Source organism: Phoca vitulina, unplaced genomic scaffold (genome assembly GCF_004348235.1).
Source record: "Phoca vitulina isolate PV1807 unplaced genomic scaffold, GSC_HSeal_1.0 scaffold47, whole genome shotgun sequence".
In the NCBI taxonomy this organism is placed as follows: Eukaryota; Metazoa; Chordata; class Mammalia; order Carnivora; family Phocidae; genus Phoca; species Phoca vitulina.
The window spans coordinates 4,817,461-4,840,906 of NW_022589750.1; the positions used below are offsets into that span (position 1 = coordinate 4,817,461).

General features: G+C 47.2%; 2 protein-coding genes across 6 annotated transcripts in view; one reads left to right on the forward strand and one right to left on the reverse strand.

The window, feature by feature from the left end:
* Window positions 1–5,563, forward strand: part of ADPRM (ADP-ribose/CDP-alcohol diphosphatase, manganese dependent) — a 14,253-nt gene extending 8,690 nt beyond the window's left edge. For all 4 annotated transcript variants that reach the window (XM_032432147.1, XM_032432150.1, XM_032432149.1 and 1 more), the window contains one exon: window positions 2,734–5,563. In XM_032432147.1, coding sequence (XP_032288038.1) covers window positions 2,734–3,044 — 311 coding nt within the window. In that variant the 3' untranslated portion in view covers window positions 3,045–5,563. The remainder of the gene's footprint in view (window positions 1–2,733) is intronic.
* Window positions 5,555–17,642, reverse strand: TMEM220 (transmembrane protein 220). Of its 2 annotated transcripts, XM_032432153.1 has the most exons (6): window positions 17,538–17,642; window positions 16,884–16,913; window positions 12,913–12,973; window positions 10,848–10,971; window positions 9,468–9,527; window positions 5,555–6,973 (listed from the first exon to the last, which is right to left on the reverse strand). In XM_032432153.1, the coding sequence occupies exons 1-6, from the start codon at window positions 17,628–17,630 to the stop codon at window positions 6,838–6,840; spliced, it is 504 nt and encodes a 167-aa protein (XP_032288044.1). In that variant the 5' UTR covers window positions 17,631–17,642; the 3' UTR covers window positions 5,555–6,837. The 2 variants fall into 2 exon arrangements, with proteins under 2 accessions (XP_032288044.1, XP_032288043.1); XM_032432152.1 differs by lacking the exons at window positions 5,555–6,973; window positions 9,468–9,527; window positions 10,848–10,971 and having other exon boundaries at window positions 11,394–12,973.
* Window positions 17,643–23,446: the final 5,804 nt, after the last annotated feature.

Sequence of the window (23,446 nt, forward strand, 5' to 3'; positions counted from 1 at the left end):
AAACCTTTGTTCACGGGTCAACTGTGATATCTGAGTGAGCAGTTCAGGCCAGGCCCCATACCCAACCTCAGCCTCAGGACACCTGCCCGTCGGTGTGGTGGCTGCCGGCCGGGGGCCTCTGCTGTCTAGTTGGAAGCGAAGCTCGTAATAGGACACGCGTTAGAGACTCACCTGGCAGTGAGTACTTCGGTTCTAGACTCTCTGCCATGTGTTCGCAAGGAAGTAAGATTGCTGTTATTTCCACCTAGAATGTCTTTTCCAGACACGCTGTCATCACAGGTCATACGAATCGGGGTGCTTAACATACACTCAGCTGCAGGTGTGTGCACACGGGGGCCTGAATTTGGATTTGCAGTGTGGCTGGTGTACTTGGTTTGGGCACTGAGTTTAGATCCTCGCTTTAGAACTGATGTGGCAGAACGACGGAGAGGACCGTGCCTGGGGTCCCAAGGACGGGAGGCTGGTCTGTGTGCATTTGCTTCTGTGAGCTGTGTGAGTCTGCGTAAATGTTGAACCTACAAACTGCGGTTTTTCTCTGGATTGCACCAAATGGAATTACAAATGTGAAAACCCCTTGAAAATGACAAGCTCTTCTGATAGTTGATGATCTAAAAGTATATTTCCATAAATACTTGCGAATCTTTCCCCGATGTGGGGCAGACGTGTAGATGGAGTAGGAGTGTGTGTGCTGTCATGGGAATTCCAGGTGTCATCCCAGGCTCGGAGAGTACAGGATTCCCCGGCGGTTATCGCACGTTGTGACCCTCTTTGGCGCTACCGTAGGTGGTCTCTAGAACCGGAACACTTCTCGATGTGTCTCTGCTGTTTGGCTTCCCACCGTCAGGCTGTGCCTGTCACTCCAGAGAATACTGGAGCTGAAAGGGACCTACACGTCTTATCATCAACCCTTTTAGTTCAAAGATCGGGAGACTGGGAGATTAAATGACCTAGTTGTGTCAGTAGCGTGTGATTCTGGCTGAGACTCGAGGCCCTCCCATCTCCTTTCCCGCCCTGTCCGTCAGGGCCCCCGTCTACATTAGCCGCCTCTTAAATTCCTCCCTTTCACTGTAAGCCCAGAACCCGGATGAACAAACCTTTGTCAACTGAGTGCGTCAGGTTTTCTGTAGCAAAGTTTTAAGTGGCTAATGGCGATTCTCTTTCATTTTAGTTTGCTCTTTGACTTTGCATTTTAGGGACTGAGAGGTCATTTTGCCTCCACCTGTGGGGTTTTGGCCATGCAGTTGGAAGGCTAGCATGCTGTTTGCTGACATGTTCGCTGACGTACGGGACACTGCCGCAGGAGGGGGTGCCAGGTGGGGAGTTCTGGAGTTCGGCCATGGAAGGGTTAAGTTTCAGACGCCCATCAGGCATCCGTGGAGATGTTGAGTCAGCAGTTTGGGTGTTTGGGTCTGAAATTCAGAGTGGAAGTCTGGGCTGGGTATAAACATGTGGGAGTGGAAAGAATGTCGGAGACGTTCGATACTTTACTAGATCACCAGCCACTTTATACTAGATTCGAGAAGTTACAAGGTCACCAGGCCATTAGGTGTCAATAGGGAAGTGGAGCCCAAGGACCAAGCATTCAGGCACTCCCAGTAGGAAGTGGGGGAGATTAGGAGCCCGCGGAGGGGAGTGAGAATTCGTGGCCATCGAGGTTGGAGGAAGTCAAGGGGGACTGGTGGTGTCCTGGCAGCCCAGTGTTTCAAGGAGGGGGAGCAGGTCACTGTGTCAGGAGTCCAGTGTGGCCTCTCGATCTGGAGAGTTGCCGGCCCCTTTAGACTCTGAGCTGTCATCACGGCTTCAAGAGTGGTTGTGTGTGTGTGTGTGTGTGTGTGTGTGTGTGTGTGTGTGTGCGTGCGCGTGCACACACACTTATAAGTTCTTCTGACTCCTTTGACTCTTTAGGGATCTGTTAACACCCCCCTTTGTAACTTGTGTTACAAACTGATAGATATTAAACAGTAAAAATATTCATAAGAAAAATTCAGAATAAATTTCAGTAACAAGTAAATAGTAACAAAACAGGAAAGTGATTTCAGGGCAAGAAGCAAAGCCGAGGGAGATTTGTGCCCGCGCTCCAGAGTGAGACATGACGTGACCTCATGTGTGTCTTGGCGTCAGGAATTCGAAATCCTTTGGCTCTACTTCCATGTATGTCCTGTGGGACCGAGTATAAATACTCCCTGCTTTACCTTGCTTTTCTCATCTGTAAAATGGCTCCGGCTCCCAGGATCTCATGGAGGCGTTTAAAGTGGCACGAATCCGTTTTAAAGCACTGAGTGTCTCTATAAATGACCTCTAACCCATGACCCATCCCTAAACTGTTCTCAAGTTTAGGGGTACCTCTTTCTGTGTACCCAGCACTCGTGTTCAAGAGACTGGACTCCAGCACGGCATCTACCTGGCTTCTGGCCACCCTCGCGGACCGTTCTGCACAGGATGCCCTCAGTTTTTCTCGGGGTTGGTGTCTCTTCAGACACTGTAGGCTGTAGGGATCTCAGGGCTTCTGCCTGGACAGTGGCCTCTCCCCGTGTAGGTGGACTGTCCCCCCCTCTGTATGCTGCAGAGATGTGGCTGTGGATTATTTGGTGCTTCTCTCTGGTCTTAGTCTATTTGAAATAAGTAGCAGTATCCTTTTTTTTTTTTTTTCTGCGTATTAGTTTTTCGCCATTTGTTTTGATGAAAGAGACATTTCCTAATTGGCTCCTAACTCTTCTTCTCTTTAACTAACAGGCCATCTTCCCATTTACCCAGAGGCCTCTGACAGTGTGTGCCTGGCCTGGAATTACAGAGATGCCCTGGCAGTCATTTGGTCTCACAAGTGTGTGGTGTGTTTCTTCGCTGGTCACACTCACGATGGTGGCTACTCTGAGGATCCTTTTGGTGTGCACCACATCAACCTAGAAGGGGTTATTGAAACGGCTCCGGACAGCCAGGCTTTTGGCACTGTTTATGTCTACCCTGACAAAATGATGTTGAAAGGGAGAGGCCGAGTTCCAGACAGAATTATGAATTATAAGAAGGAAAACGCTTTCCAGTTTTAGTCTGATTTATCTTGTTTACCGTTCTAGAGAGTGGTGGTTGAGCGTTGTGTTTTTGTTTACCGCCCCCCCCAAATCCTCAGGCTCATTGTGTAGTATTCTATTTGCATAACAAAATGTATTTATGGCCCCAGTGTGCGTTAGCTCATGAGATACTCTGAAATGTCATTTTTGGATAATCTATCCAGTGCTGAGGATTGGAAACAAAATGAATGAAAGCAGCCTGAATCAGCCAGGGAGGAGACAGAGGGGGGGTGGTATAGTTCTCAAAACTGACTTCATTTAGCCTTATCTGACATTTTTTTACTTTTTACAAGGAGGATGTATTCGTGTATTAACTATGTAATTTAAAATTCGTAATAAAAAAATAAAATCAGCTCAGGTAAACTTTCTCTGTGTATCCTGCCGTGTGAATGAACGTTGGACATTTTGCTCAGAATACCCATCATGTTTGTACATTTATAGGCTTGTATCCCTGTGTGTAAACAACAAATAAGTTATTTCACAGGTGAATGTGTAGTCTCTCCCACGTGAAGCCATGAGAAGGGCCTCCCGAGAAGTCACACGGTGGCCTTGTGACTCTGAGCAAAGCAAGACCAAGGGCCAGTGCAGCTGTGTGCCCATTGGTCTGGTCTCTTTGGGCAGCAGCTCATCTCCAGCAGCTAGAGACCACAGTGGGTAAATGAATTTACTCTTGACTCCCTTTCTAGACAAATGGGGCACGTTAATTCGGTTGTCCTATGTGCTAAGGCTTATTTGTGGCAACACTTACTGGATAGCAAAGGGACTGTTGAAGTGTAGAGAAAATTTGACTCAGGGCCTAAAAACATCAAGAGAGAAAAAAGCAGTACTCGTCAGCGTCAGCGTGCCTGCCGAGTGCCCAGGCTCTGGGGGTGCGGAGGCGTGTTCGTGCTCTGCGGCTGCTCGGCCAATCCGCCACCACGTTGGTGGCTTCAGACAGCACATACGTGCTCTCCTACAGTTCGGGAGGCCAGAAGTCTGAACCATTTTCCCTGGGCTGAGCTCAAGGTGTTGTCCCCCCTCAGGGGGCTCCAAGGCAGAATCTGCTTCCTTGCCCTTCCCAGTTTCTAGAACCCGCTTCCTGCCTTCCATTCCTGGCTCAAGGCCCTCTTCAAACCTCCCTCTGCCTGTCTTATCAGGACAGCTGTGATTACCTCCACGCTTATCTCCCCATCTCAAGACCTTTAACTCTATCGTATCTGCAAAGTCTGTTTTGTGATGCAAGGTAACGGTCCTGGGTTCTGGGGACCAGGACCTGGGTATCCCCGAGGGCCACGGGAGAGGTGCCTGTCACATGCTCCCTGCATTCACCAGCCTTACCATCCATAGATACCAAATTCGGAAGAAAGGCCTGGGAATGTGGAGGGGCGTTTAAATTTGTTTAATGGGATGAGGGATGACTTGAAGGAGGAGGAAAATGGTTTCGACAGGTGGGCAGAATAGCATCAGCAGAGGTTAAAGGGCATGCTGAATTGAGGAGTGAGGAGTAACGCTGTGAAGATTCACCGAAAGGTGCCTGGGTTATGGCAAGAAGTAGTGCAAGAAGCGGACAGGCCTGTGTCGTGAAGAGCCTTGAATGATGAGCCCACAGTTAGAGCTGGGCTTGTCAGACAGCAGGGAAGCTGTGATTCGATCTGTGTCTCAGTCCTGGCAGCGGTAATGAGAGGCTGATGGAGATCCTGCCAGAGGGAAGAAAAAAGACGGGTGGGAAGGCAGAGGCTTGGATAATAGAGACATCGAGCTTCCTGAAATTCAATTGAGAACTGGAGTCTACAACAATCTCAGTAATAAAGACTCCTTTCAGGAGGCCGTGCTCATAGATATATAAAAGGAATTGCGTATCATCACAGAATTCATAGTGTGATACCAGAGGTGCAGATAGGATGAAAGTCTATTTGGAACATCACTTTTTTTTTAATTGGAACATTTCTGTCTTTTAAGCACAGAATCAAGCATTACATGGAGGACAGGTAGATCCTAGATGGAATTTGCAAATGAGTCCATTTTTTCCTATGTGATTTTGGTAGTTACATTAAAAGAGATGTAAAAACCAGGCGCATCATGCAAGCTAAATGTATACTGGAGCCCCGGGATCCTTTATACGTATTTTATTGACCCTTAAAATAAATTTCACGTTATTTGTTTTAATATCGACTAGATTTTTTTCTCCTTTTCCTTCATCTCAATCTTAACAGAGAATTTTGCCTGTCCAGTGGCCATTGTGTAAAACAAAAACCATACATACCTCCTTTAACAAATATTTGTAGAATACGTAATATTGTATTAAAGGCTGTAAAAATAGACAAATGGCCTGACTTATTTCCCCTCTCCTGATATATATATATGAATATGTTTTGAGTGAAATATTTCCTAAATCTCATGAAGTGGAATCTTGACTCCAGTGTTTGATGCTAGTAGATGTAAAAAAATTGCCATCCAACAAAAATACGATGTGAGCCACAGAAGTAATTGAAAGCAGTCACATTTTACAAAGTAAATAGAAACAGATAACAATTAATTTTAATGATATATTTTATATTAAATTCAATTCTAAAATATCTACACTCAAATCTAAAATATCTAAACTCAAATCTAAAATATCATTTCAACATGTAATCAATGTAAGAATATTTTACATTCTTTTTGTACTATGTCTTTAAAATCCAGGATCTATTTTATATTTAATAACCCATCCATTGACATTACATTTTCACTGGAAATACTTGATCTATATTTAGATATAAAACCTGCAGTTAAAGAAGTGGATTCACATGTCCAATTGTTCCAAACACACCTAAGCGTTCCACACACATTTATAAGTTTTCTAATGATTGAATTGACATGTTTTAAAATTAAAATGAAAAAAGCAGAATTTTACTTCCTCTCTCTGGCCACATTTCAGGTGCTCAATGCAACATGTTATGGTTATGTGATGTTATCATGTCATATACGTGTGCACCCTAGTGACGTTCCCATGTTGTGTGTGTGTGTATGCATCATGGTTATGGTACTATAGTTAACACATTGGAGAGTACAGCTCCAAAACGGTCTTCTCCCCTAGGTGACCTTTGACATTCATTTTTTAAAAAATGTGTACAGATTTTGGTCTTATTTTTTATTTGCAGTGCATTTAATATTGCCTCTTTCCTTTTGGTCCCAAATTCCTTTATTCTACCTAACTCTCCTCTCTAAGACACACTCGTTCATTTGGCATCCCCATTTAGTTCATGGTGCTGCCCTGGTCCTGTACAGTGAGTTCAGTGCAGGGGCACAGCCCTTTCTTGAACCTCTGTCTATCCTATCACCCAAACCCTGCTTTCCTCTGTCTTATTCATGTGTAGCCCCTTATAAGCATTTGGTATTTCTGGAGTGCTCTCATATTCTCCAGTTTAATCCTTGCAACTGTACAAGTGAGTAGGAGATCTGGTATTAATCCTATTTTACAGATGAAGACATCCACCAGGAGGTTCATATATTTGCCCAAGGCATATAGGTAGTGATAAGTTGAGTTAGAATTCACATTTCTGAACTTTCGTTCTGTTGCCTTTTTTACTACACTGTGACAACTGAATGTCAGACCCCCGTCTCTTACTGGTCCCATGCAATCCCATGCTGTGTCGTAGGCATCCTCAGAAAGTTCTTAGGATTTTTTTTATCACCTCTAAAAGTAGCTCAAATTACCTAAATAAACTCCTAGGAAATTGGCTTGTTACAACCACGTTTATAAACAATTGATTGACAATACTCATTTGAAAAAGAGGATTCTTGACTTCATTTAAATTACTGTCTTGCAGTGAGTTGGCCAGGAGGACCGCATCTCCTTGTTTATGTAGATGTAGATCCAAGAGATAAATGGGAGGAGAGCGATTGCAGCGGCAGTCGCCAGCTGAATTCTTCCACCAACTGGATTCCTATAAAGACATACAGGAATTCTTAACAATAAAAATCCAATAAAAATAATGGGTTGCTTTGGAAACAAGTACAAAGGTTGAATTTGGTGAACACTTTTTTTTTTTTAAGTAGACTCCACACCCAGCATGGAGCCCAACATGGGGCTCAAACCCACCACCCCGAGATCAAGACCTAAGCTGAAATAAAGAGTCTCAGACATTCAACCAACTTAGCCACTCAGGCGCCCCCAGGAGTTCTTCATTCTTAATGCAAATCTTTGTTGTTTGGGTGTATTGCAAATAGCTTTTCCCACTCACATAATGATGTCTTTTGAGGAACTGAAGTCACTGATTAATTAGGCAGTGTTGTAATTGTTTTTTTCCTAATGATTTCTGTGTTGTGTTTAAGAAAGCTTTTCCACCCCAAGGTCTTGGAGATTTGGGGTCATCTTCTCTAAAAGTCTTAACTGTTGTGCTTCTCACTTTAGAGCTGTAATCCACCTGGAATTGAGGTTTATGAAAGTTAGCTGGGGAAAGTTTGTCCATATATTTCCGTTGATCCAGCACTATGTGTTGAGAAGTCTGCCTTTCTTTGCTGCACCTGCAGTTCTACGTAGCTCTGTCGTAAGTCAAGGGTCTGCTTGTGTGTGGGCCTGTTCCTAGATTCTACTCTTTCGTTAGTTTATCCTTTTACCAGTACAGGTTTATCCCTCTGCTTATTTTGGTCTTTAATTTCTCCCAGTGTCTTACAGTCTTATTTATAGAAATTTTGCCTATCTCTTTCTAGATTTACTCCTAGGGAGTTGATTTCTTGATGTTATTATTTATGGTTAACTTTTTGTTTTTATCATTTTCTGTTACTTGTTGATAAAAATGCATTTGGTTTCAGTACATTCACCTGGTGTGCAGCAATCATGCTAAACTCACTCACTCTAGTAACTTTTTAGATTGTTTGATTTTTTTGTCAGCCACGGATAATGAACGTTTTTCTTTTCCAATTGTTGCGCCTCTTATTTCTTTTTCTTGCCTTATTGGACTGGCTATGATCCTAGCTAGAGCAGTGTTGAGCAGAAGTGGAAGTGGTAGCTAATCCCTTCTCAATCCTGATCTCAGAAGGAAAGTTTTCAGCTGCTCACCACTGAGTCTCAACTTTGGTGCTGATACCACTTATCAGGTTCAGTTCCTTTCTACACCTGTTTTCCAACAGCTCTTGTGAACAGATGATGAATCTTACCAAATGCTCTTTCTGAACAGATTGAGAAGATAGCTTGTTTTTTCCTTTATTCTGTTAATGTGATAGAAAACATTGGTTGGTTTTTGAATGTTAAACTGTGTTCCTAGAATAAACCCCAACTTGGTGGTTGGGTTATATATTGCAGGATATGATTCCCTAATGCTTTGTTTAGGATTTTTCAATCTGTAGTCATAAGGGAGACTGCTGTGTAATTTCTTTGCCCCCCCCTTTAAATGTTCTTATCAAGTTGGTATCAAGATTATTCTGTCCTCATAACATGAATTGTAAAGTGTTTCTTCTTTTTCTGTTCTCTGGAAGTGTTTGTTAAAGGTTGGCATTATTTTTCCCTTAAATATTAGGTACAATTCTCCAGTTAGGCCATCTGGTCTAGAGTTTTCTTTTAGCAAAAACTTAAATTGAGGACTCAGTTTCTTTAATAGCTATGGGACTGTTCTGGAGAATTTCTTCTTGTGTCAGTTTTGCTAATTTGTATTTTTAAAGTAATTTATCCATTTTGTCTACATTTTTAGATTTATTTCCAAGGAGTTGTTCATGATATCCTTTTGTGATTTTTGCAAGATCTATTGGATATGTAGTAACATTTTCTTTTTCATTCCTGATATTCTCTATTTTTGCTTCCTCTTCCTTGCTCTCACTTTTATTATTTTCCCTTTGTAGTCTTGGCAGGGCTTATTGATGCTATGAATCATTTTATAAAGCCAGTATTTGGCCTTCTGAATCCTCCATTTTTTATGTTGAGTTTTCATTTCATTGGTTTCTGCTTTTATGATTATTTTCTTGTTTCTTTGGGTTTAATTTGCTGTTTCAAGGTTCTTAGAACACTTTCACTCTGTTTATTTTCTTATATGTTACTGTTGTCATGTATTTTTATTCTTTACATGTTTAAGCCCCACGAAACATTATTACTACTATTTTATAAAGTTAATATTCATCTATATGTTCCCACACTTTTATATTTTCTTTGCTCTTCATGCTTTTGTAAATCTCTAAGCTTCTCTGTGAGATCATTTTCCCTCTCCCTAAAGAACACCCTTTTGGCTGACAGCCCCCTATTACACTGGGCCACATCAGAAACTGGCATTTAGAAAAGTGTGGGTGATCATGAACCTCTGATTCAACTACCATTGGCTTTCCTTGAGAAAAGGAAAGATTTCTTTCAAGAGATTCTTGTTTGCATATGGATGTCAATACTTTCTCTTGCCTATCTGATCTGACCAACCTTGAAGACGCCTGATTTTAGCTAATGAGTTGAAAACTTACTTTGATGAACTGTGACATAGGCCCATCCATACTGTGATAATCACCAGACCAAACAGCTCCCTATAAAATAACACACATTTCAGATTTTTGAAGTAGCTACGAGTGAGATACATATCATTCCATTCTCTCCCATGACCACTAGCCTCTGCTGATTATTGAATGACCTTCTCCCAAGATACACAGCATCTACAGAATATTTTCAAGTCTGGCCATGATTCAAAAGTTAGTTTTTTTCAGATAGCTTAACGCCTTATATGAAAATAGGTTTTATCTTATGAGACGGATGTGAGCTCCATCCCTGTTCCCCAACTTCTAAGTGAACAAAAAAACCCAGCAAAACAAAAAACACAAATAAATCACTTATTTCAGGTCATTAGAAGGAATATAGTACAACCAAGAAAACTATCCCTGATTTATCAGGCATCAATTTTACATTGTTTTAGAGTGTTCAGTGTTAGACAGGATGAACTCAGATCCATAAATACGGAGCATCTGCTGCCAGAGATTGGGTCACATCTTAGGGGAGAGGAATGATTTGTAGTATGAGTCAGACTAATGGTTTTGGGGTGGGTATATGCTTCTAGAAGTATGTGTTAAAAGCACACATATTTTACATAGAGTAGAAAAGTCATATTTGGCCATGGTACCACTAGAAGCCCACCATAACTCATGGGCCTCAAGTTGGTGGAAGTGATTCAACCCATTGGGTTGATGATCCCACGGGCAGACCGAATCTGATTTGCTCTCCAGTTTCCCAAGGATTAGGGCCTCTAACAAAGTAGCACCTTGCCAGGGATGATTACCTTCTACGTCTCTAAATCTTAGTGTTAGCAGTAGGATGGACAGGAAGGAAAAGGGGCTATGCGTGAGGCCAGGGAGTCAAGGGTGGGAGGAAGCAAAGGAAGAGGTGATGAAATAGGAACACATGGCCTTGGCAAAGGGAGGAGATAACATGGGACGTAGCCGGGCAAGGCTGACAGAGGTTGACTTAACTGACCTCTGAGGTGGCCGATCACACTTGTAGAGAAGATTTTGGCCAGAACCACAACTAAATCAGAATGCTGAAGGAATGATCAGCATTCTGGACTGAGTAGTACTGTATGGCGTCCTTGCTCGTTCACTGTAAGAAGCCAAGGTCAACTGCCTGACGGTAATATAACGCGTGTGCTGACTGCCTCTGGCCGTGGTTGTGGAACGTGGTACCTGGTGCTGGCTCATTTCCTGCTTCTTCAGCTTATCAAGGAGCTAATATCTCCCCTGCTCCTCAGGGTGTAGTTGGGGGAGCTGAGTCATCGTGGTGCGGATAAGGGGTTACAGAGAAACAGATTTCTCAGTTCTACCCCACCCCTTCCAAGGAGCAGAAGTAAAGTCACGGCTCACCTGCCTTCTTCCTCATGTAAGATGTTCTGTTGGGAGTGAAGCCAGAGGTGGCAGGCCAAGCCGACAGCCCACGCGATACAAAAGAATATGTGTATTGCAGAGGCACTCTTCCAAATTAAGTTGCCTAAAAATAGAGAGTCCGGTGCTGTTAATCATGGAACCACACCCCAGAGAAAAACGATCTCTTCATATCTGCTCTGCCATAGTCTGCTTTCAGATAAAGCCTTCAGAAAAGGCTGGGATGGCGTCTGGCTGGCTCAGTCAGCAGAGCGTGCAACTCTTGATCTCAGGGTCATGAGTTCAAGCCCCATGTTGGGTGTGGAGCCTTCTTAAAAAAAAGCTGGGGTTTCTTTCAGTTTTGTTTTGAGGGACATCACAGAGGTTAAAGCAGTAGGAATAAGCTTAGGTGGACGTTTAGTGTTTTGGTTGTCCAGCGTGTCCCCTTTCTATGACAACTACCCTTTATTTTCCTTGGGGAGCCACCCAGGCCATGTGTCCCAGACCATTGGACCTTAGCTTGATTAGTTGGCATTTTATCCCTTTAGCAACTGTGATTTGGCTCCGGATGAACAGATGATGGATCAGGAACCACAGCTCAATTCTGAGACTTCTGCGGAACTATCTGGGAAGCAGGTTCTATCTTCTGTTGGACGGAGCATCACGAAGAAGTGAACTTTGAGCTGCCGGGCTACCATCAAGGAGCCCAGGACTGAAGTCAGAGTGGCACACGGTGGGACTGCGAGGTGCAGAGAAGCTCAAGTGCTGAGCCACCAGCAGCGTGTGAACAGCACCACCCCTGACTTTCTCAGCCAAGTATCCCAGTACGTCTCCTTTTCAGCTCATAGCCCATTTGAGTTGAGCTTCTTCCTTGCCTGCAACTAATGGAGCCCGAACTAATACACCTTAAAGATGCAGACAAGAGTTCCAGGCGCCTGTACAAGGAGCCCGTGCATCCAGGGGACAAGAGTTTTCCCCACCCAGCTGGGAACCACTGGTCTTTCTTCTAAGGCCCGAGAAGTCTGACGGTCCACTGGGCAGGAAGCTGCTTTCATGACAGTGAAGAGTAACCCATCAGGACTGACAGTCCCTGTTAATAAGAAAATGTTAGCACACGATGTAAAATGTACTTTTTTTGGTTATAAGACACTGTTTTATGGTATAAAACTGTCCAACTTATGGTTTGTTTAGAGTTTAGGGCCGCTAAAAAGCAAAGCCACTATGTTTTGCCCAGCATTGAGGTAAGCAGCCTGTGGGTGATAGAAACCAGCTATTTTAAGCGACTTTTTTTTTTTTTTTTTACCTGAATACCCACCTGGGATGGATATATATATATATTCCAAGGAGCAGGAAAATATATGATAAAGCCTCTGTCTTAGAGCCATCCATTCACATTCAACAAGCATTAAGTACCTACCATCTTCCTGGCCATATTTCAGGGAGGCTTGGGCAGAGATGGGCTAGACATAGTCCCACTCTTAAGGGGCTTACAGCCTAGCAGGGGAAGACACATAAAAGCATGCAGTAAATTGCTGTACGTACTATGACGGTACAGAGGAAGGTCAGGGAGAGCAAGATGCATGAATGAAAAACCTAGAAATTTGTATGGACATTATAAACCGTTTCCCTAAATAAGTAGCAGGCCATATACACATGTGTTGAATGGATTCGAAGTAAGAAAGTGGTTACTGGGAGTGGTATTGGACACTGAGGGCCACTGACTAGAGAGACACAAGGTTCGTGCCCTGTTGCTGATTTTCCATTAGCGTGGTGGCTAAGAAATCAGCGCGGTGACCGAGGCCCTCTCTCTCGTGGGCTGTACTGAAGCACCCCTGTTCTACACCGGCGTAAGCGATCTCGGGGTCCGAGCTGCTGAAAAGGCTGTCTCGGTGTGGCAGGTCCTTGTGAAGTCTGCCTGAAGACGGGTGAGGGTGATCTAGATTAGAATTCGCCCTTCTTGTTATCAGAAACGAGGAGACCCGTAGGGCCCCGTTTCTCTCCCGGGAGTCTGTCCTTATTGTCAGAAGTCTGGTTTGCTGCATGTCCATGCAGAATCCAGGGTCCATACCGGTGACAAGAGGGTTAAGTCCCACAAGCAGGCTCAGCGTCGCAGGTATCATGTATACCACCTGTTAGCGAGGAGGGAGAGGACGGGTTAGGGAGTGTGCCCGATTTAGATGTTCAGAGGAATCTAGGAAGCACAGAAAGCTGGTGAGACCTCAGAAAGTTGACTGACAGTGTGTGCATCAGTAAGATCGGGCTCTTCATTCTGGAAACTGCTGACAAGCAGTTTGGGAGTTTGGAAGACGGGCGGGCCCTGCAGAGGCCCCGTTTTCAAGCCTCGTGCTCAGCAAGCGGACTCTAGTCAGACCTGCTGTGGCGTGTGTGTTGTGGGCACAGGGCAAGGAGGATAGGCCTCGTGGGTGTACAGGAGGCATGGTGGGTTTCCAAGAAACGTAGCTGCTTCACCGTATCAACTGTGATGCGCATGTCAGACATCTTCCCTTATTGGGAGCTGTCAGAGCTGTGTGTGTTATGTGATTTGTTTTCACCACAGAAACAGGTCTGTCTTGATCCCGGGAGAGAGGGCATCTGGATTACAGACCCTGTGTTCACCTCTCCTACTCCACCCCTAACGATGGCCAGGATGGACATTTGCAAGTCTGGTTGTCTCTCACAGGTAAAGGCATTCATGCTACTGAGGGGTAAGACCGGGGCTTCCCAAAGTTCAGTGTGTATACGAGTCGCCTGGAAAGCTTGTTAAAATGCAGATCTGATTCCAGAAGTCTGGGGTGTGGCCCACGTTCTGCTTTTCTAGCAAGCTCCCAGGGGATGCTGTTGTTCTGAGGTCCATGCTTGGAGCAGTAAGGGGTTAGTTTTCCCCTAATGAAAACCTACATGACTAGCCACTGAGAAGGAGAGGAAGAGAGAGAGCAGTTACACGCACACCACACACATTTACCTGTGCTCTCTGTAAGAAGTGTTCGGCAGAGATTTTTTTTTTTTTTTAATGTGTACTCAAATGTATCAGATATCTGTCATTAACAGATTAAGGGGTCTGAGACCTTCTTATTTCTTTATATCGTAAACACATGAACAGAACAATCATCCTTAAATGCTTTTCTCTATCTCGAATAAGATAAAAAAATTCTTTTTGAGGACTGAGAGACTGAAAATAATGGTTTCTAGTATACAAGGTAAAATAATACCCAGCATACTCAACAATGAACTCTGTAGAACCCACTTATAATGGACTTTTATTTTTATGTTGGTGTATTTTTTTAAACCTAGAGTATCATTTATTTACAATATTTAATTCACTATATAGTTCTTGAGTACCATGGCATTCTTTTTTTGTTGCTTTTAAAAATTTTTTAAAAAATATTTATTTATTTGTCACAGAGAGCGAGCGAGAGCGCATACAAGCAGAGAGAGAGAGAAGCAGGCTTTCCGCTGAGCAGGGAGCTGGACTCGGGGCTCCATCCCAGGACCCTGGGATCATGACCTGAGCCGAAGGCAGACGCTTAACTGACTAAGCCACCTACATGTCCCAAGATTTTATTTTTTAAGTAATCTCTACACCCAACATGGGGCTCGGACTCACAACCCTGAGATCAAGAGTCGCAGGCTCTACCAGCTGAGCCAGCCAGGCGCCCCCCCCACCCGCCATGGCGTTCATTCTTCATGTCTCTCTCCCTTGTCCACCTGCCATTATAAAAGCTGAAAAAGCCAATTTGTTTTCCCAGCATCTTCAGCTAGGGGTGATCATGCTCCAGCCATGAAATGTAAGAAAGTCTTGTAGGGGCAAGGCTGATACTCAGGGCATCTTAACAACCACTCTGCAGGGACACTGACCAAGCAGGATGAATCCCAGACCATAAACCGTATTGGTATGCACACACTGAACAGCGGCCTGTCTGAAGGGCTTCTTGGATAACGTTTCCTCCTTGATAAAAGGGAAGAAAGCACAGGAGGAAAAAGTGTTTTGCTCCTGTCTTGTTTCTTCCTACTTGGGATGCTCTTGTCTGGGCCTGATGTTTGGAGCTGCAGCAGCCATTCTGTAGACATGAGAGAATATATTGCCCACACATTGGAAGTGGCAGAGAAGGAACCCAGAAAGCCCAGGTCTTTGATGACGTTGTTGGCCATTAAGCAGCTTCCTCTGGATTTCGTGTTAAGTGAGATACTCTGTTGTTATAACCTGATGCTAGTCAGATTTTCTGTCACTTGCTCCTGTATGCATCCTGATACAGACATCCTCCATGAGCAAGATGAAGTAGGGGACTTGAAAATGAGTCAGGCGCCATTGACTTAGTATTGGCTCCTTTGTGCATGCTTTCATTCAAGAGTCAATACGGAAGGGCTGCCATAGGAAGGCTCTGCGTTAGGTTGCCTGAGGACCACCAAGAAGAAGGAGGAACTGGTCCCTGGTCTCCTAGGAGCTGGCACGTACAGAACCAACTCGAATGTAAAGCAGAATGTGTTAGCATTAAAGGTTCAAAGAAAGGATGGTTGGAACCTATCGGAAAGAGGGAGAGGGAGTTTTTGAGGGACACAGCATTTGAGATGGACTTTGAAGCTTGGGTAGGACATACAGGAATTCTAGGGGCAAGACACGGTAGTATTATAGGTGGATTGGGTTCCAAGACCACGGTGGGAAGGTGGATTGGAGCCACACTGTGGTGGGCCTTGAGTGCCAACTTGGGGAGTTGTAACTCAGTGATCTTGGGAAATGAGGGGAGTTTTTGAAGCAGGAAGTGATAATGTGGAAATTGTTCAAGGAGAGCAGGGGATTAGAGGCAGCTCCAAGAATTAGGAAGCTACTACGGGAGTCCACGTGGGAGGTGATGGAGAGTGAAACTGGCGAGGAGGGAGGATGTCTGTGGGGACATGGTGTCTGTTATTATTCGTGCTATGTCACCTAAGCATGAAGTGGGAGGTAAAGTATACACACACCGTACAGATAAGCAGTTAAACCTAGATTGGGTTTTGCTGGATTGCTTTGTTCTTCATTTATTTTTTGAAAGGATCTCAAAGGTGGTGGTAAGGAACCGAGAGATGTTAGAGATGCCTGTGGTTTGGAGCAAAGATGACCCCGAGGATGATTCTGCTGTTGACAGAAAGGGGTGAGTCAGGAGGAGGAGGGGGTTTAGGAGGGAAAGACGCTGTAGGAGTTTGGGGTGTTGGGGGGGTCAGTGTTGGAAATTCTACATTAAGCTGGGTATTGGAGACTTGTCTGCAGGGAAATAGTATTTGGAATTCAGGATATGGGCCAGAGTGCTGAGGAAGAGGCAATTTGATTCGATGCAAAGGCATGTGAATCTGGACAATAAGCAATGTCAGAATGAGTTCTACTGCACTTAAAACACTGACCAGAATTTCGCATTACAGATCCAGATGCTTTCATTTGTGGCTAATCTGTACACAGTCAATATTATTCCAGAGCAGAAAATCATCTCATTGGTGATACTGCACAGTCTTATGTATCTGTTTTCAAAGAAACTGGGCAAAATCCAGATATTTCAGAAAATGTACAGAATGATCTCCCCCTCCTCCAAATAGTTCAACCAGAGCATTGATTAAATGTATTCTGTAGATTTTTATGGGCTTTAGTTACTTTTTATAAACATAACTCACTGAATTAGAAGAACTGCAAACCCAAAGCCTGCCATTTTCTGGTCAAATGTTTGTTGGAGTTTCTGGGTAAAAAAAACTCATGAGGAATGGCTCAGTTGACTTTAGGAGGTCTGCTGTTCTACTGTGTGTCTTCAGAAAAGTGTCCTCAGTTGGCCCATTTTTATTCAAAGGGAATACTGCCAAAAGGCCCCTAATGTCTCTGTAAGAGTCTGAATTCTCACACGCCCGTTACATTACCACTCTGATCCCTCTCCCCAGATATTTTAGGGAAAAGGGCTTACAAATGATCTGATTTCTAAGTTTTTATGTACAAAAGGCAGGGAGGCGGGCCAAATAGATAAAACTGTGTGTTTCGTGCCGTTCCGCAGTTCCTGGAAACGGAGGAAAGCAGCTCATACTCACCATCCACAGTTCTGCGTCTGGGTCGTTCACCTGGAATAACAAAACATCAGGCATTAGCAGACATTCTGTGGCGCTCCAGCCCTCCGTTCGGTCTGCTCTTGGATCCATCCTAGTGATGCGTTTCATGCCAGACGCTGCACCAGGCAGCGAGGATACAAAATGGGAAAAAGACCTAGTCTAGCAGATCGTGGTGGTCGAGGGGCTTCCGGCTGAGCACAGCCACACGACTGTGTCCGCACTGAAGTGGGACAAAGGTGCCGTAAGGGCCTCCAGTCTTAAGGACAGCTCCTACGAAGGAGGTCCCAAAGCAGACGTGAGAGGGTACCCGCGCCACAGCGGGTTCTGTCTGCCTCCCGCCTGGCCTCGGCCGTGAACCGGGCTGGGTCCCCATCCCAGGCTGCGTCTGCTCGTCCGCTCCTCCCAGCACGTGGCAGGGCGAGCGGTCCGGCGGTCACGTGGACACCTGCGTCTCGGCCGGGGGATGGGGTGGGGGCCCCGGGGCGCAACCCCCAATCTCCGTCCTCCGCGGACACGGCCCGCCTTGCGGCCGGGAAGGGCCGCGCTAGTCTACACCGCGCGCCGGGCCCGGGGGCAGAGCTCGAAGCCCCGCGGGCCCCTCGCCCGCCGCCCGCTGCCCGGGGCCGGGGCGCTGACCTGCACCAAGGCCGCCAGCGCGAAGAACGCGGCCATGAGCCAGTTGCAGGCCCGCCACAGGACAGGGGCCCAGCGCCCCGCCGCAGGCGCCATGGGCTCCGACAGCTCGGGGCGGGGCTTGGCACTGGGCGGGGCGTCGGGGACGGAGCGGGGCGTCGGGGACGAGCTGGACGGGGCACCGGGGGCGTGGCTCGGCGTGGGGCGGGGACAGGGCGTGGTGATGGCTTGGAGGCGTGGCTCGGGCTGGGCTCGGCGCTGGGGTGGGGCGGGGCTTGGCGCAGGAGCGGGCGCCCAGCGCGGGTGCGCGCACCAGCCGAGCCCCTTGCTTCCCCGGGGACCTGACCTGCCCTGCGCCAGATTCTCTGGTCCCCAGGTGTTGAGTGGCCGCTGGCCGCCGCTCACCGGGTACGGAGGTGGCACTACATGAGCCTTACTACTTCTCCCATTAGAGTCTCCCCAAAACGTGGGGAAGGAAGGTGTGGTGTCCCCATTTCACAGACGAGGAGAGCGGGTCCCAGAGCGGCTGGATGACTTGGCCAAGATCGCAATGTAGCGGGGGCGCAGAGCACTTGGCTCCGGGGTCCCCAAACAGACCAGATTTGGTCACTACTCCGCTGACAAACTCCAAAGGCAGAGAGCGGAGTGGTGGGGAAACAAGAAAGGAATTTATTTCAGGGAGGCCGACACCGGGAGGACCACAGACGGCCGCTCAAAGTCTGTCTCCAAAGTGCTGAAAACCCTTCCAGGTTTACATAAGGAAAGTGAGGGACAGGGATGCGTGTGCGAGCTCTGGTGCAGTGCAGGTGGGCGTGCAGTCGGCTGGGTCATTTTCTTGGGGTCAGTCGTGGGCGGGGTCTTGCTGGCTCCGGGCAGTCCTTACTGCTTGACCCGGTGCTTCGGTTCCCATCACCGGGTGCTTTGCGGCAGGGTCTTTTGCCCCAGTTGAGAGATAAGCTGGAAAGGAGAACGCGATCAGTTAGAAAGTGTGAGGTCAGCTTGGAGGTGGTTGGAGTCCACTTTCAGCATAGGGTGTGGGTGGTGGAAGGAGGTCATGTTTGAACCCGGTAAGTCCATCTTTGCTGCCTGGTCATCAAGGCTGCCTTCCTCACGTGAAAAAAAAAAGAGATTTGGGGAGGGGGGGTGGTGGAGAAAGAAAGAGGCGCTGGGTCTGTGTGCATTTTCTGATTAGTATTTATGCATTTCTTTCCAGAGCGGGAGGAACTTTCAGTGCCCCGTAAGCATTATGGTAATTTCTTAGTGAGGACAGTTAATTCTGGCATCTTACACAGCTTCCAGCTTTTCTGCAGACAGGCTCATTTATCTTCATGGGCTTTTATTATAAAAGGTATTTACATATTATACATATTTACAATTCTTTCCCACCACCAAAACCAACAAAATTTCCACACGCGTCGCTCATGAATTTCTTATGAACTAAAAGACACTGAAATATTCACTGTTCTCCCCTCTCACTTGTTTTACGGTCCTTTTTTGTTTTGTAATTTACCCTCTGATTAGTCTTCCCCAGGCTCATTTACACATCCATAGGCCTCATCATTTTTGCTGTTCTAAGGAGTCTTTATCACTTCAAATCATGAGCACGTGCTCCTGTCCTCCTCTCCTTTTAGCTAAATCTCCTAAAATGCTTCAGGGATGTTTTTTTTCCTGTTTCATTCCTTTTAAGGAATGCTTATTTCAAGAACATCACCTGCTGGGTGCCTGGCCCTGTGCTGAGTGCAGGGCCCAGGAGGGTGGATTTGCTGAGTGCTTTTCCGGAAGGGAGCATGCAGGCTGGCCAAGGGCAGGCTACACGTTGGGGATAAAGGCCAGGCAGAGGACATGGCTCCTTAGTGAGTTCCACCACCGAATCAGCCCTGGGACTGGGGACAAGTCGTGACCACCCTCACTGCCCAATTCCTTACCTAAAAAAAAAGTAAATAAATGAAGGAGAGGGTAGCGTTTTAGGCTGAATCACATCCCCATGCCAATTCATAGTTTGACGTTGTGACCCTAATTGAAATTTGGGGGGCACAGGTTCAGGTCGCAGCCCAAATTGTGTCCCATGAGAGAACATGAGTTAGGTTTCCAAAGACACGAGGGGATGCTTGCATAGGTTGTTTACAAAGAGTTTTGATTGGTGCTGGTGGCAGAAAGCAGATGTTGGCTAGACCTAACTGGTTGCCGAGGCTATCACTAAGCAGAAGTCCGTTACTATAGCCAGCTGCAGGTGATCGTGCAGAGTCCTTGGCGTATTTGTGGTTTGGCCCGGTGCAGGAGTTCTACCCAGTGAGGATGTGCTTAAGGCCCACCTCCTTAATGATCTCCTGGCTCCCTTTGTAAAACCCCTTGACATAAGTGACTCCATTTTATTTCACCTTTCACTGGAGCAAGGGTCTTAAAAGAGGTAGTTAAGTTAAAATGAGGTCATTATCGTGGGTCCTAATCCGATATGACCGGTGTCCTTCTAAGAAGAGGAGATTAGGACACAGAGACACGACACACACAGCGGGAAGACAGCCATCCGCAAACCCAAGAGAGAGGCCTCAGAAGAAACCAGCCCTGTCAACACCTTGACCTTGGACTTCCAGACCCCAGAATGATAGTCTGAAAATAGCTGTCTGCTGCTTAAGCTCCCCATTGTCATGGCGGCGGTAGCAAACTCATACAGGGAGGGATTCTAGTACCTGCTCGGCCAACCAAACAGGAGTGTACGTGGCGAAGAAGGAACGGTGTGAAAAATGGTGTGCCATAAAGCCACCGTGGAGTTTTATACTTTTCACTATTGTCTGGGACCTTCCGGATCACTGTGTGGACATGCGTTGTTTTCACGTGTGCAGGCTTCATTCCCCTTCTAGGGTTAGCATCCCAGTTATTTGGGAGGGGACCCATCTCCCACTATCGGGGTGTGGATACTCAGAGGGCTGACCATGCTGCCCCCTTTCCAAAGATAGGGAGGTGACCTTGGCCTGCAGGTTGGCATAACCCATCCTCCTGACCACAGCACCTGGGTCTGGGATGGTATGTGTTTCAAACTAGCCAGCTTCAGTCCTGGGGCCTGTGCTGGACTGAAGTTGCCAGATAAAGTACAGAATTTGCATTTCAGATCAACAAGGAATAATTTTTTAGTATAAATGTGTCTGCAGTATTTGCAGAGACTGGTAACCCTAGCTGGACTATTAGGGGCTTTCTTTTTTGCTGAGTGTGTTGGGCTGATGTTGTGTATGCTGAGGCTACCAGGAGCAAGCCTTCCTGAGGGTAGATTCACGTAGAGGGACCTGAGCTCAGAGATAAAGAGGGTGGGTGCCTGATGCCATCACTTGAGGTTCTGGAACCATCCACGGCTATCGCTGGGAACTGCCTCTCCACCCTTCAGTTTTGTTAGCCAATGAAGTCCCGCTTTTACATATAAGCCTATGTGAGTTGGGTTTTTGTCCCCCGTGACACCGAATGGTGACTTGTAAAATCATGATTCAGTAGTTAAGCCGATGCTTGAAATCCTGTTTGTCCAGATTTTGCAAAGATAGGGAAGAGAAGGCCTCATCTGAAAAGTAATGAGAAACAAAACAAGTTTAAATGAATCCAGTCTCCCAGAGAGCTCTTCATCAAGAGTCACTTCATCTTCCTTTTTCATTGCAATGTCACACTGCTGCAGGGATGAGCCCATGTGGATGGGAACAGGGGCCTTCCTGCTGGCTTCTGCAGAAGGGGTAGCTCCAAAGGCCTTCATCCTGCTGGGCTGGCCCCCGGCTCCCAGGTCAGCGATAGCATCATGACAGCAGTGAGAGCCTCCGGTGCCGAGTGAGGGGACTGGGCAGCACGCGGGTTCTGTCCTCAGAAGACTTGCAAAGAGAGGGGCTTGCCTGTTCTCTGCAAGTGGGATTATGAATTCACTGCTAAGAGACCAAGCTGAGACCGGCAAACCCGCACAAAGACACAGCCGGCCTCCGGGGGCCATGGGATCGAGGGAGAGCTGATCAGGGCTCAAACAGATCTAAAAGAAAGAGTGTCAGCAAAGGGGGATTGGCGGCGGTGGAAACCCACAGAGTCGTTTCCATCCGGGGGGCAAGAGCAGACCCAGCCTGTCCGGGCGCAGGCCGGAGAGGTGCTTGGCTCCCCTGGCCACAGACACTCACATTTCCTTGCCAGGCTGTCCTCGTGGAGGCTGATGGGGACTGAGAGGCAATTCACAAGCTCCATTCCTCTCCTTGCTGTGATTCCTGAGCTCCAGTTCCAGAGAGAATGGCCTCGCACCCGCCTGGCCTACAGAGTGGAGAATGAGCTGACGTGTCGGCGCCAGCCATCTGGTCAGTTTCTAAGTGCGGCGTCATCCTGAGAGTGCCGTTCTCCTGTATAGACTCGGTGACCTTGTAGCCGTCCCCTCATCAGTCCTGCCAGGGTGGTCAGCCACTCTGGAGTGGGGTGGAGCGGGAGAGACAGAGTCTGCAGCGGGATCCTCATCAGTGAGGGGACCCTTGCTCTGCAGAACGTCCTGAACGTGGGTGTGAGCGATGCCCCCTGGATGACGTGTTTGGGGAGAGATGACAGGGAACAAGAATCCTGCCCTGTGCCAGAGAGTGTCCCATCCACCTTTCTCCGTCCACCACATTGGATCTCCAGCCTTCTCTCCAGTCTGCTGAGTCTGCGTAAGGGGCGCGTTGTTGTTGGCAGGGGGTGGGGTTGGAATAGGACAGTGGAGGGGTTCTACTCCCAGCTGTAAAGACCGCTTCCTCCCAAGGTCTCTGAAATCAGACGTGTGTCTCACCGTGGCAAGGATTGATTTGCTTTTGCAAAACAACTTAAGACCGTGGTATGAAAGCCTTAAGGCTTATTCGTACTGATTGACAATGAAAGATGCCTGGCTCAAATAGTGTTCCTCGAAATCCTGGATGTGCCCTTATACCACCAGAGCGAGAATATGTACAGTTCAGCGTACCCTCCACATGTATTTCAACGCATCACGCTGCTCCCTATCACTGGGGCCATGGATTTCACACAGTCACTAAATGTTCAGGTCTTCCTACGTGTCAGGCGCTATGCTGATAACCGAGGACGTGACTGTGAACAGGACAGACACGGTCCTTGCCCCGTGGTGTGGACAGACCGAACAATAATCACACACACAGGCAGGTGATCCCAGCAGGGAATTGTGGGACAGCGCGGACCGCTGTGGGGATGTGTGCAACAAGGGGAATCGGGTTTTTTTCCAAGCGCTTCGAGAAACTTCCTGCAGAGGGAACTTTCGGGGGTGCCCCGAAAGATGAAGGGCGAGTGCCGGTGGAGAAGGCGTGGGGCAGTGCCTCATGCAGACAGAGGAGCGTGTCGGAAGGCCCCGAATCCAGAAGCTCAGCAGGGCCCCGTGTGAGTGCAGAGAGATGATGCTGGAAGCGTGCAGGTTAAGGAAGTCGGTTTTCTCTCAAGTGCAGTGAAAAGCCCCCGGAACACTGAGCCAGGGGCGGCAGCGTGGGAGGTGCGCTTGGGTGGAGGCTGGGAGAGCCCGTAGGATGCACAGGGATTGGCTAGGACCCACTTGCCATAGACCAGGACAGACGTGACGCCGGCTAGGCTGGGAGGGTAGGCAGTGGCCACGGGGAGAAAGAAGCTCACGTGAGTGAGTGGCCGAGGACATAAAGCCAACGGGACTACATGGGGGGAATAAAACATGAGAACCCACTCGGCTCCAGACAGATTCCCTTGAGGGTGAGCACCTGGTCCTCAGGCGGGACCAAGCATCCTCTTCTCCTGCTTCCCACACTTGCTCTTGTTGCTTTTTAAAAGCACGACTTAGTTTTGACTTTGCAGCCACCATTCCGAGTGTATGGGCACCTTTCCTGCTGCCGGACTGTCCCATGAGTTGCAGGAGGTAAGGACCGTACCTCCCTCATTTGTATTTCCCTCCCACAGGACCTGGC